The 14,715-nt window shown below is 33.6% G+C and overlaps 1 protein-coding gene across 2 annotated transcripts in view; it reads right to left on the bottom strand.

Moving 5' to 3' along the window:
- Positions 1-14,715, bottom strand: part of LOC106721724 (insulin gene enhancer protein ISL-1) — a 41,052-nt gene that overhangs the window by 745 nt on the left and 25,592 nt on the right. Inside the window, exons 2-8 of one of the 2 annotated variants that reach the window (XM_045684221.1) lie at positions 12,803-12,992; positions 6,863-6,993; positions 6,602-6,669; positions 6,028-6,133; positions 1,266-1,383; positions 689-854; positions 82-279 (exon numbers count right to left, since the gene is read on the bottom strand). In XM_045684221.1, coding sequence (XP_045540177.1) covers positions 82-279; positions 689-854; positions 1,266-1,383; positions 6,028-6,133; positions 6,602-6,669; positions 6,863-6,993; positions 12,803-12,992 — 977 coding nt within the window. The remainder of the gene's footprint in view (positions 1-81; positions 280-688; positions 855-1,265; positions 1,384-6,027; positions 6,134-6,601; positions 6,670-6,862; positions 6,994-12,802; positions 12,993-14,715) is intronic. The other variant, XM_045684222.1, reaches the window with a different exon arrangement.

Raw genomic sequence — 14,715 nt, 5'->3', positions numbered from 1 at the left:
CGGAGTCGTACGGTCAAGAAGTCCTACAGTATTTACAGTGGTATGAAGTGAGGTCCAAGGTCGAGCTGACAGTCGCCGTACCTGACTGACGAGATGCTGGAAGGCTGCACTGTGGTGCGGCGCGCGGTCGAGGTCTGCGTGCAGCGCGAAGTCTGAGAGCGCCTTCCAGGGCGGCTGGTAGGCGGTCACTTCGAGCGGCAGCGGGCCCGCCTCGTGGCGCACCGGCGACCCCGCCACTAGTGGTACTCCCAGTGACATGTATCCCAGCCTACGGCCTTCCTGTTCCGAACACAACGACTTTAAATTTGATGCACAAAAAGGTTATACGTTCAACAATATAAAAGTTTGAATATGATATGAGTTTTGTTAAATCGACCTATTTCAGGTCAAGGAAACTTTTACACTCGTTTAATAAGTTATTTTAAGACATCTATGTAGCGCAGAGTTACTGTATAGCAATTAAGTTATTATATAAATTTACTGTAATTGCAAAGAAAAATTTAATACCCATAATATTTATCGGGAATTTTTTTCAATAAATTTGGCAACACTGACATGCATAGACAACATAACCGTTACAAATCGTTCTAAATTCTAACGTACAATACAAAATGATTTATCAACCTACTCTTGATTGTGTGTTATGTTTGTTGATAATTAAAAAAAGATATACCAAAGGATAAATTACCACCTTCTCCTGTTGCATTTGCATTTTAAGCTGCAACGTTTTCTTCTTGTCCTTGCAGCGTTTGTTTTGGAACCAGACCCTGATGACGCGCGGGCTAAGGCCCGTCATTTCGACAAGCTGTTCCTTCATCAGCGCGTCCGGTCGAGGATTAGCAGCGTAGCATGTCCTGATAAACGTACGTTTATCAACACTTTAAAATTACTTCCATAAGTAAATAAAAAGTAATGCGGCGCAGTAATGTCTAGTCGCAGTTTGAACGCTACTGTCCTACTGTACTGGCTTAATGTAAACCAGAAATATATTTTTACTGAAGGCGCACAAAAAGTAGAACAAATGGTTTTGTTGAATAGTCTGTGACAAATTATTCTTTTTAATTGTTTAAAGGCCGTTTATTGTCTTATTTTATAATATATATAATGTATCCAAATTTTATGGATTTTATTTAACTTGCTCTATTTATTTAGGTCAATTTACATCAGATTGATTTTAAATTAGGTACACAATTTTAAGTTCTAAAAAACCGTTTAAAATTTGAAAATATTTAAATGTCGCAAGTTGCCAGCTATGTCGTACTCACCTGAGCGTATGCAGCTGTTTCTCATTAAGCACGGTGCGGACTCTGGTGGGTTTTCCGTCGGCCGCGTTGGCAGTCCGTGCGCGTCCGCTCTTGTGCGAGCCCGACTCACTGCCAGAGTCTAAAAACAACATCAAGTTAACATACAATACAAAGAGGATCTTGAGACATTTTTTGACGTTTACAGGGGGGCGCTAGTGTGCTGTCATTATTTAATTTGACTTATTCTACCATATCAAAAATCGTGTTCTTAGCAGCGACTCACGCGAAGTTAAGAGACACCTATATATTTGAAAACAACTGTAAGATGTACGAATTAACGAACGTCACTTCATATTTCTCTCGTAAATACGAGTTCATTTCAATTTCATTTAGTACAATGTAATAATTTCTGTATCTAATCAAAGCTGTTTATAATAGACTCTGACTGACCCTAACGGAAGGGTCAGTAGGTGATTAGTGATCAAGGGCCCGCGCATAATTCCATTGATCCACACTTCACACCTTTGTTAATCTTCGGACGTTGGCTTATGGCAACCCTTTTGTCAATTTTGTAATGGCGGACACTCGCAACATTCACAACTGTGAGGCAATTAATTTAATTAATGAATAAAAGGAATTCATAAATATTTTTCGATCACAAATTAAAAAGTAGTCGTAAAATTAGTGTCCGATTTTATTATTATTAACAAACAAATTAACTTTTACGATCGGAATCGGAAAGTATTTAGAAAAATAATTCAAACTTCTAAACAATAGATCATGTTCTCAATTTGCTAATTTAATCTTTAGATCGGTTAAAGAATCAAGCTGATTAAAATGCCGCGGACAAGCAAAAATAGGTACGAGATTTACTTTTAATGTTGGCATTACTACGAGTTTGTATTGAGACATCTATTGTCTCTGTTTTTTTCAAAAGGAACGTAAGGGATGACAATATGAATAATACGTGTCAATGCAGTGGAGTTTTGGGGTTAGGAGTACCATAAACCAACCGTAAATTTTTTTTCACTTCAATTTATGTTTTCTGATAAGTAACGTAAATCTATATCTATATATATATATACGAGTAAAAGAATCTTATATATATATATAAAAGAAAGTCGTGTTAGTTACACTATTTATAACTCAAGATCGGTCGAACTGATTAAGCTGAAAATTGATAGGGAGGTAGCTTAGAATTAGGAGACGGACATAGGAACTTTTTTTGTCTTGTGTGCATTTTTTTTTATTCCGCGCGGACGGAGTCGCGGGTAAAAGCTAGTACTATTATAAAAACATACTTTAATATGTTCAATAATCGAGAGTTTTTACTGCTCTAACATGAATAGAAACAATATTGACATCTCAGTTTTGTGAAGGAGATCGAAGAGAGATGAAAATAATAAAAAAAAAATCGCAGTAAACACAAAAGTTTAAATAGTTCGAGAACTACACCGAATTCCAATCAAACCCCTAAAAAAATATTTATAAAAAAATAAATTATAAACTATAATACTTCATCTCACATAACTATAAAACATAGCAGTTGCCCTCAACTTTGTTAGCGTGGAATTTAAAAAAATATAGGCTATGTTACCCTGGGATAGTGTAACTTCACAAACGTGAAAGAATTTTTCAAATCGGTTCTGAAGTTTCGGAGACTATTCACAGCAAAAAATCAAACAAATTTTTAATGAATAATACTAGTTGTCGCACGCGAGTCCGTTCGCGCGGATTTAAAAAAAATCTTATTAAATAGCCCATGAATATATCTGTGCAAAATTTTATCAAGATCCGTGAGCCGTTCCAAAGATACCTTCAAACAAACATCCATCTAAACATTCGCATTTATAATATTAGTATAAGATACGTATAAATAACTCTACAATTTTCATAAAATAAGTAACAAAAGTATAATATCGTAATGGCCGCGATGTGTGGAATTTAACTTGCCACTGTTTAAATTAATGCTCTCAATAGAAACAAAGAATAATGAACATTAACCAAATTAAAAAGGGGTCAAAAGACCTATAGATTTCTATTTTAATATAGGTAACAATTTTAACTATATTGTCAGGTCTCATTATATATTTTTTCATCACAACCAATGAGATTAATTAGATAAAAAAAGGCCGTCCACTTGAGTTTTCGCGGCCAATTTAAAGCGGCGTCCCCTTTGTCGGCTCATTTCAAAGGCCCATAGATAACGTACGGTGGGCAACGCAAGTTACATAGGTCATTAACGCACTGACTTTATTTTGATTATTGAATAAACTTAACTTGATATATATAAATTTTTAGCTTTTTTTTATAATCTTAAATTAGTGCGCAAATATTAATTTGATTAGTATAAAAATTGTATTTCATGTCTGAAGAAAAAAATTAAGTTAGTGTTAATTGTCGCTTAGGAAATAATTTAAAATATATATTAAAAGGTTTCCAGTGTCTTAAAATATAAGTAAATTTAGATATGACAGCTGATAGAGATGTATGGATTACTAGCGGTCGCCTACGATTCAATTAAACACTCAATTGCGTGTTCTTCCTGACTATGTTCTACTACATCTATGCCAAATTTCAGCAAGATACGCTGAGATGTTCTAGAGTTACTTATTAACAGACATCCATCTAAACATTCGCATTTATAATATTAGTAATATTAAATACTGTGCCTAAAATACGTCAGGAAAAAGAAAATGGTGATCGTAAATTATGGTTTTATTTTTTGAAATTGTAAATAATTAAGTCTACGGAGTCTTAATCTCTATTTTGTACTGGCCATTTTGTACAAAGAAGTTTTTATAACTTAAAAAAAATAGAAACTTTTTAGACATTTCCGTATTGTATTTGTTTGGGTATACCTGTAATCAGTGTTAAATTGGGAACTGATGTGTACAAACACTCGAAGTTTGGCTTTGATAAGATAGCAACACTAATTATGTGTGTAAGGTGATAACAGATTTATAGTTTTTGAAAATAATGATATATTACCAAGAGACGATGAGATTCGTAAAACGTTAAACAATAAACCCCTTTACTGAATGTTTAATATTAAAAGTGTTTCAAGTACCAAAAGTGAAGTACAATAATGTAATGTCTAATTTTGTTGAGGTTTAACGTATATATATACTCCATATAACGCATATATATTCCCACAGGTGGGCACAGTTAATCGAAAAGTTAACTTCGTTGATCGTTAATTCGTTAATTAAAAAATTAACTTCGTTAATCGTTAAAGCGTTAAATTTTCGAAAATTTAACGCAAGTTAAAGTTAATCGTTAACAGTTAACCATATCAAAATTATACATACTAATTTCACACTTATGTGGCGACACTTGTTTAAAATAGTAATTTGACTATATATTCTATAACACATTAGTATTAGAGACAAGTATGAATGCATTATAGTATATTTCATTACGAGTGTGGAAAGCCTGTCTTTGCAAAGAGTTCCGACAAATGTCTACCCGAGCCGAGGCGCAGCCGAAGGTGAGGGTTGACAGTTGGAACAAGTTGTAATGACGATTCCGCACGTGTACTAAACAACTAAACAACTATTTTTAATATAGTTGCGAAAAATGAAACAATTTAATAGAATAATAAAAACACAATAAACTCAACTAACTAAAATGTTTGAAAAATGGCGCCAACCGTAAAAGATTTTTTTTTTGTTTTCTTCACCCAACTATGCCCAAACGGCCAAGTCTTCAGTAGATTATTTTTATTAATATGAAATGAAAATGAAATTTAATGAGATTAAATAAAATGAAACCTAACCTAATTCATTGAATCAAATCATTAAATCTAATATTGTAACAAATTAGGAGCTTCTTTTTAGAAATACCTATTTGCATGAATCATAAAAACTTCAATGATTTTTTTTGTAAAAACTTTGTGGTTGTTTTTTTCTTTTTAATAGACATTATTTTGACAGTTGGGAAAGAGAACGCACGAGTTTGGAAAAGCTAAAGAAAAAGCACGAGTAAAAAAGTGTTTTAATACAGTTGCTCAAAAAGTGGCGTATTACAGGGATGAAGAGCGTTCGGAATGTGGGCTATTACATACTCTTGCTTTTATATACTCGTAATGAAATATACTATTTCGAACCTTCTTTTAATTTTGTCCTATTGTTCACGTCTTTCCCGGACGCTCTGATGCATCACACTTGCACGCGAACTTCACATGTATCAATTATCAACTCGTTCGTTCACCATTCGAGTCGCTGACAGTCGCCCAACATAGCTGAACTTACGAGCGTGGCGTTGCACGTAATTTAAACAAAATGACAGCACGTCTCCAAGTTTCTAATTTAACGATTAACGGACTTTTATTAACGGAAGTTGAGTTTAACGGAAGTTAACAAAAGCGTTAACACTTTTTGAAATTAACTTAAAAGTTAATCCGTTAAGCAAAATGTTAACTTCGTTAATTAACGATTAACGGATTAACGAGTTAATGCCCAGCTCTGTATATTCCATATATGTAGGTAAATGTACAATTATGTTCGCATCAATTGCCACATTATGTTATTCGAAATGTAAATTTTACAATACCTTATTATGATGGAAAACCTACTACAAGTATTTTCAAAACAAAGATCCTTTCCCTGAATCCCCCCTTTAAAATTTCACGGGTTGGGTCCCCACATTTCTTTTTGAACCGTCTTTCATGGATCTCATGGAGTCTACTAACATTAACTGTTCTTATTTGTTTGTAAGTTTAATATTATAAATAGAGGAGTATAAATAAATCGATTATCATATAAATTTTTCATGTACTCACCAGACATAGAACCGAGCTCGTGCGGATGATGTGAGTTGTTATTGCTTAGAGTTGTGTTGTTGTTACTTTCCGCGTTGGCGCCACTGCTGCCGCTTGTGTTTGCACTCTACAAACATTACATAGAATTACAGATATTAGTAAGAGATATACGTCATTTTTTTAAGATTAAGAGAAACCAAAGAGGCTTTATGATAAATTCAAATAATTAATATCATTTAAGTTACTTTGTTCTAGATCAAACTAATATTATAGGTATACAAGACAATTTTGACAATGTTCTAAATAAAAAAAAATTGTTACAATCAAAAATGTTTACCGAACATTCGATGACGACTAAAGTGTGTTTTACTTTTTTTTCTAATCTTTGCAAAGGAAAATATTTAAGAAAATAATTTTAAAACTATTAATATTGTCAACAAATGTTATTGTCATTTTCCGATTGCCGAAACACTCGTCCAAGTAACATTGTTTGCTATCGATTTAAGATAATTGACATAACTTTATACGAGCGTTTCAGCATTGAAAAGTGGATCTTCTTAAACAAACACATTGTAGAAAAAACATAAAAAAAAACCTTTTCTAACACATCGTGGTCTTCCCTGCAGTACAACGCACCCCCTTCCCGTAACGCGAATTCGTCTCCTGTAATAAAAAATATTAGTTATTTACATTGTAATTTATTTGGTGGTTCTGTGCAGTGTCCTTCCCCTGCATCGCTCTACACCAGGCCACATCTTATATTGTGTTCTGCACAGCGAATCATACGATGTTCTGAGCTATCAGAATTTTTTCTTCCTTTTACAAACAATTCGGTACATAGGTACCTGGTACACACCTGGTATTAGTTGCCGTGCGCAGGCGCAGCACCGGAAGCAATCGATATGATATATCTTCGTTTTCGCTCGCATCACGAAGTCGTTCTTGCTGAAGGATGATCCACACTTGTCACATTTCGTACCAAATAATCTGTAAAGATTTGGCCAATTTTAAAATAAATATCTAGAAAAATAAAATAAAAATTGTGAGGCATGTTTTTCTTTCATTACTAATACCGTTATTCAGACCTAAGTAAAAACTACGTGAGATTAAATGACTTTACATAAAAATTACTTATACGTGGGCATACAAAAAAGTTTCATACGATCATTGAAATACCTTTATTCATATTAAAAATCTAAAAAATTCAGAAAATATTAACACATCCTTTTCAACATACCAAAAAAGATTCATTCAAAGTATTATATTTTAAAAAGTATTAGTACCTTATGAAGCTACTTGTATTAAAAAGAACACGTAGGTAAATTATTTTCACTTCAAAATATTTTCCCCGTATGTTTTGAGGTAGGTATATACAACCCTCCTAGCCTGTGTATAGGCGATGCTTTTAGCGGTATTGGCCGGGGGCTGGGGTTCGGCGGTGGGGGATGGGGAAGGCTTTCATCCCGTAAAGTGCCGGTCAACAACCTCCCCGGGGGTTGTTTCAAAATGTACTTAGGGTTTTGCTCGCTTTTCAATGCTTTTCCCTTTCCCTATGTTTTATGTATAATCGATGTTAAATACCTAAGTTATTTTGCTTAGTTAGTTATTATTATAAATATGCCAATGGGATAAATTATTTAATTTACATTATGTTGTGTAAAGAATTATGAAACCAATCTCTTTGGTAGACAATGAGTTTGCATACTGTCAAAGTGGTGGCATAATGGCTACTAAGACCTTTGCCTTTTAAAAAATTAGGTGAAAGATTAGTGTGCGTGACGCAAATGTTTAACAATGTAATGTAAAAACATCTAAATTCGGTAAAATGAAGTTTAGAAAAATTCTAACCAAAATAAAATAAACTATTTGGTAAATTGTTAATTATTGTTATTTCATTACTGTATTTATCTAAAAAACCGAAATATATTTATCGAACACAATATTGTGTTTTATTGTTGTTGTCAAAATTTAATTATTGTTTTAAAAATGTCACCAATAATCATATTATTAAACTTTACTATAAATTAAGAAATATAATATAAACATTAGAAAAGATATTGTATTCTATTTATTTTTATGCAAAAATTTTAATGTAAATGACAACACTGGGGAAATTTTAAAACACCCTTAATTTTTGTGCTTCGAATACTCCGTAGGTATAACTCTATGGTACAAACCATACAAAGAATATACTTTGTTCTTATCTTTGTTTACTTCTATGATGGAACATCCTAACATTTCGCGACGTCCCGATTTCATCTTGTCACTGCAGTCGGGCCTGTCAGCTGTCAGCTGTCAGCTGCACAAACATTGGCCACACAAGAAGTGACTGAAATGGTCAGTGGGGAGACTGCGTCGAATGGGATATCTTGGTCGATAATATAAGGTTGAAAATATAGGTATCTGAAAGGGTTCATCTTGCAATTCCATTGAATCAGATAGCTCTAACGCTTGGATAGATAAATATGTCCCTCATTATATCATCTATCTCCGATTATATTCAGGTTAATTTATTTCGAGAGTTATTTTAATTACGTCGAAAACTCATAAAATATAAAAAAATTAAAATATCAGGAATAACTCTTTTTAAATCTTAGCTGCTCAAGGACATCGGCGCGCTTTCCGTTACGCCCTATTACATCCAAAATTGTATTTTGCGCAGCGACAAGCATGAAGTTAAGCCGCTAAGATATATGAAAATATTTGTACCGACTCGAGCCGAGGAACACGACCACGAAAGAAAAGAATAAATTAACAAATCACCTTGTTATAATAAGGAGTAGTATTTTACTTTATTTAATGCTTAATCTACACACATTATTATTATTTGACTAGCTGTCAGCCGCGACTCAGTCCGCGCGGAATTAAAAAAAATTTAATAAATAGCCTATGTGGTCTTCCAGACTATGCTTTACATATATGCCAAATTTTATCGAAATCTGTGGAGCCGTTCTGAAGATACCTTCAAACAAACATCCATCCATTCAAACATTCACATTTATAATTTATATATAAAAGAAAGTCGTGTTAGTTACATTATTTATAACTCAAGAACGGCTGAATCGATTTGACTGAAAAATTTTACCCCGTTTTCTATTTTTTATTTCGCGCGGACGGAGGCGCGGGCAAAAGCTAGTATTTTATAAGTAAGATATCAATAATTGTAAAAATGTCAATGAAATTTCTATAAAAAAAAACATATCGTTACACCTGTCATTATCTTTGACATAACAGAGATATAGATACGTATTAAACGGAGATTTTGGTCTCAGAAATTCACTGTGAGTACATCGAATATAGTCCGCGTAGCTTAAGTTAGGGAGAGATTTGCGCCCGACGACCCCTCAATTAGCGAAACCCAACACCGCTCTACGTCTCCTCTTACTGTACTGTTTATATGTTAAACATACAGACAGATGCAGTATACATCTGTTTATACATATATATGTATAAAATATATAATTAGATGTACTAATTTCATGTTTGTCTAATAAATTATTTTAGCTTTTGCTGCCTGGCATCATGGCACATGTCAATTACTTTTAAAAAGGAATAGAAATTCATATTTGTTTATTTTATACTATTCTTTTGTTTCAATTATGTACACAGTTTAATATTATTAAAACTAGATTTCGCCCTCGAAATAGTTTCTTTCATATCGTCTTGAATTTACCACAGTTTCGATTTAATATTTGTAATATTACTCATTATTATTAATTAACTAATTTGTAATCTTAATAATATTATAAATGCGAATGTTTAGATGAATGTTTGTTTGATTGTATCTCCGGAACGGCTCAACGGATCTTGATGAAATTTGTCACAGATATAGAACATAGTTTGGAAGAACACATAACGGCATAGGCTGCTTATTAATTTTTTTTAATTAATTCTGCGTGGACGGAGTCGCGGGTGACAGCTAGTATCTTATAACTTTGTTAGAAGTTTTTATTTAACTTCAAGGTGTTATAGACAATTATTACGTTTATTTCAAATTTCATGCGGACGGAGTCGTATGCGACAGCTAGTAATTTAATAAAATTGTAATTGAAACAAAAGAACATTTTTTACATGTTTTTTAATTAATTATTAATTTTGAGGTTATCGTTGAATAATTTAAAATTTGATTTCATCTAAATATACATATATTGTTATTGTAACGTCAATGGAAATAGGAACGTGTAAAATATTCTTATATATCCGCTGTTTATGTCGGTAACTGGATCCGAAGCACAAACAACAATTTCCGTCCTGTCGACAGCGAAAGGGTTAAAAGCTTAACCCTTTACTGACAGGTTTTCAATGTTAGATTTGATTTAGTACTGTTTTATTGTACTATATTAATATAAGTCCTCTTTATTCGCTAGGTATATTTTCCTTCCCATCCTTTTCTTATAAAGAAAGGATGGGAAGGGGAAGTGGATTTAACGGGGATGCATTGGAAGGAGAAATACTTTCTTTCTGCGCATCTTACGTCGATTAAAGGTAGGCAATTTTCTGCAATTGCGGATGTCTAATGGTAGCGGTCGCTTCGCTATTTCGGCGACAAATTTTAATGTTTAAAATAAAATTTTCTATAGATTACGGTGATATACTAACATAAAAGATATTTTTAAATTTAAAATACATCGTATAAAATGGTTTTTTTTTACCATTAATTTTTATTTAAAATCTAAATTATTTAAAACCATAGTTTCTTATTACACATTTCTATGAGTAAAATGTACTTTAATTACTGTTTATATTAATATTTCATCGATTTCCTTCGATGCGTTTGTCTGTCTGTGAGTGCGTCCGCAGGATGTTAATACTTCGATATTAAAACGATTTATTTCCGTTATTATAGCGTTTAAAAGTAATGACGATTGATGGATTTCGTAACGGTCTGTTTTTCTTGTCTTTAGAAAGTTATATTTGGCCTATTTAATTTAAAATTATATAATTTTCCTTTAATAGAAAATAACATAACCTTAAAATATAATTAAGATTTAGATATTGATAATAGTCTTATTTTTTTCAACTAAAGTAAAGGAAATAAACCTAAAAAGTTTTTTTTTATTAAAGAACAACTCAGATATTTTATTAAAACGGTGATTAAATGTGTTGAATTTTTATTTACACAATAGTTTAAGTGAAGAAAAAAAAAGTGTAATAGAAAACCCGCTTATCCGGACCGGTGTAAACGAGGACAAACATACCATAGACATATCGAATTCCCGCCGCCCGCCGCGCTGTCAAACTGACGTTTGTTTTGGCGCCCAAATACATAATGCTCAGTCAAACTCAGTTTGTTTTCTCGGCACATCACTGTATACGGCGGCAAAATTATATTTACCTTTGCTAAAATACTAGCTGAAGGATTATAGAGTTTATTTTCTGTGCTATAAGGTTTGAGGTTATGCGAAAATGTTGTTTGTCGAGTTACAGTGTAGTTTGTCAATGGTAATTCTATATTTTAGCTTCGGGATCGAGATGGAAGGGTGAAATTGTAAACATATGCGAGTTATTTTAGTGAATTCATCTTTGGTGTTGTTTTGAAAAAGTGGCGCCGAGTTAAAAATGACTGACGTTATGTTATGGATAGTTTTTTAATGCAGTTATGTTATAAAACAGTTCCGTGTATACGAAATTATAATGAACCGTTTGTAAGCTACGTACGGTTTGACAGCTCGGAGCGTGTTTGCGTGTTCGCTTCGGCGTTCGCTGTTTGCTATTTCATGTTGAATTTAATTTGTTTGAATTGCTTTAATTAAAGTTTATTTATAAAACTTGATCTCGTTTCGTGGAATTCGATAAAATATTTACGATATCAAGTAAATTTAATGTTGCCATACGCTTGTTAATGTTGCCATTTCATGCAAATATTTATAGAATTACTTATTCTAAAAGTTATATTAATTTATTTATAAAAGTACTTTGCTTAAAGTACATTCAGTTATAATTTAATCTGTCACATCCAATATATTATTAACCATAATTGTCGTTTAAGTAATTTAGAGTAGATTTAATTCAATAATTAGAGTACTTCCTAGTCTTTTTCCTGCTTAGGTTAAGTCGGAAAACTTTCCTTATCGAATGATATTAACTGCTATCTCAGTGAAGTCATGTACAGATATCTTTTATTTTCCTAAGTAAAGTTTCAATATCTCGAAACATGTCAATAACAAGCTAACATTTTGTTCCTTCAGCTTTCAATAAAAGTCCTTCGTCAAATTCAATGTCTCTTCCCATTCTTTCCTTATAAGAAGAATAAGAAGGGATAGACCACCAAAATGAGGCCTCCGGCACCACAGTCATTAGACGAAACGCGGAATTGCTTCTACTTGAAGCGTGTCTTCTGTGGTCGTGGTATTTTTTTTTTTTTTTTATAAGAGAAGGGGGCAAACGAGCAGCGGGAACACCAAGGTGTTCATCGACGCCCATGGACATCTGGAATACCAGAGGAATCGCAAATGCGTTGCCGGCCTTTTAGATGGTGATACGCTCGCTTCTTGAAGGACCCTAAGTCGTACTGGTTTGGAAATACCGCCGAGGACAGACCATTCCACAACGCGGCCGTGTGCGGCAAGAAATTTCGCGAGAACCGCACTGTTGTGGAATGCCAGCCGTCCAGATGGTATGGATGGTATCTGTCGGTCTGTCGGGTCGTCCGATGACGAAACTCGGCGGCAGGAATCGAAAATTCGGTATTGCACCAGACGAGGCCCATTCTCGCAACCTTATTGTTGCTGACGTCTACTACAGATAAAATTAAAAAGTTAACTTCGAAAGATCCAATAGACCTAACTCTATTTACCTGGTATAATCTCGCTTGCAGTAGGTTTTGCCGTCCCTGACAAAACAGGTGCAGGATTCGTCGAGGAACTGCCTGCATTCCTGGCACTTGAGGCAGGCCGCGTGCCATTCCAGGTCGGGGGCGACGCGCAAGATGTACTGGTCATGGATCTGTCCGCCGCAGCCCACGCATAAGGAGAGACGGAGTTTCTCTGAGGACAATAGAAATGATGTGATTAAGGTTTCAACGTTATGATTGGTTTGAATAAACGACAATTATTCTCACTGTGAAGTTTTGCTTTTCCTTGTATTTTGTTTTTTTTTTTTATTTTATTTGAAAAACAAAATTTTAATCAAAAACAATGTTTATTATCTTATTTGTGTTCCTAGACTAGGTGTTTGTATTTAGAGGTTCGTAACAGTTGCTGTCCTTTAAAGTATATTCATGATTTATTTTGATGTCGCTAGTCAAATTATAATTTATTAGAATAAAAAAAACTTAATATTGAGCCTATATGTGTTTTTCCAGACTATGTTCTACATTTATGCCAAATTTCATTCAGATCTGTTGAGCCGTTCCGGAGATACCTTCAAACAAACATCCATCTATTCACTTAAACATTCGCTTTTATAATATTAGTAAGATTAAATACATAAATGTCCTATGATTTATAACTATAGTATTACAGAAACAGACAGATATATCTTTATCTATATATATAAAAGAAAGTCGTGTTAGTTACACTATTCATAACTCAAGATCGGTAGAACTGATTTAGCTGAAAATTGATGGGAAGGTAGCTTAGAACTAGGAAACGGACATAGGATAATTTTTTCCCCGTTTTCTATTTTTTATTCCGCGCGGACGGAGTAGCGGGTAAAAGCTAGTCTAGTATATAATAAAACCTACATATGTAATATGAAAATTAGACGTAGCCTGAAATTAAATATCTAAGTAACAAACAATCAACAAAAACGATAAATGTAAGAAACCCCGAAAAACCTCAAGGGTGTTTTTCCAAATTAAAAAACATAAAAATAGGTAATTCGTGGAATTATGAGCGGAAACATAAAGTCGTATAACAAAGGAATTATGAATAAATTATCTGAACGTAGCAAAATCGATAAGTTGAATGGGCGTGTCGCTGTAAGCTCCGCCCAAGTGCCGGATCAAAGCTCTATCTATCTTTCTCACCTTGCGTCCCTTTCTAACTTTAAGCTTAATAAAACATGACTTGTACGGTTTATAAACAAATAAACAAGAGTGAATAATATTCCCAAATGATTTAAATACAATAATATCGTTATATTGCAGTTTCCCTTTCGTTAGAAAGTAGTCGTTTTACTTAACTATATTACTAGCTATAGGGTGTGACTCCGTCCTCATCGAGCTGAAAAAAAAAAACGAAATTAGAACACAGTCTGGAAGAACACATAGGCTATAACATCTTCAACCTGCCCATATCCCTATGGAGGGTCGGCACAGTATGTACTACTCCTCCATACATCTCTATCAGCCGTCATATCTGAATTTACCCCCTTCTTACGCATATCCTCTTTCACACAATCCATTCATACCTTCTTTAGTCTTCCTCTACCTTTATAGCCATCCACATTCAATCTCATTACTTTTTTATTTATATAATCATTATCCTTCCGCATAACATGTCCAAACCACGCTAAGCTTTTGCTCGTCAATTTCTCGATAACTGGCGCTACTTTCAAACTTCCTCTGATATACACATTCTTAACTCTATCTTTTCTTGTCACACCACACATCCATCACACACAACACATAGGCTACTTATGATCCCGAATATGTATCCAGTTCCCTTAGGATACGTTTAATTTATATATTTTCCTTCTTCATAACTCTGTAACGGTTCGCATATCTATATAATACTAGCTTTTACGCGCGACTCCGTCCGCGCTGAA

Source organism: Papilio machaon, chromosome 25 (genome assembly GCF_912999745.1).
Source record: "Papilio machaon chromosome 25, ilPapMach1.1, whole genome shotgun sequence".
Classification (NCBI taxonomy): domain Eukaryota; kingdom Metazoa; phylum Arthropoda; class Insecta; order Lepidoptera; family Papilionidae; genus Papilio; species Papilio machaon.
Note: the sequence above shows the minus strand (reverse complement) of the source record. Positions and strands in the feature narration are given on the sequence as shown.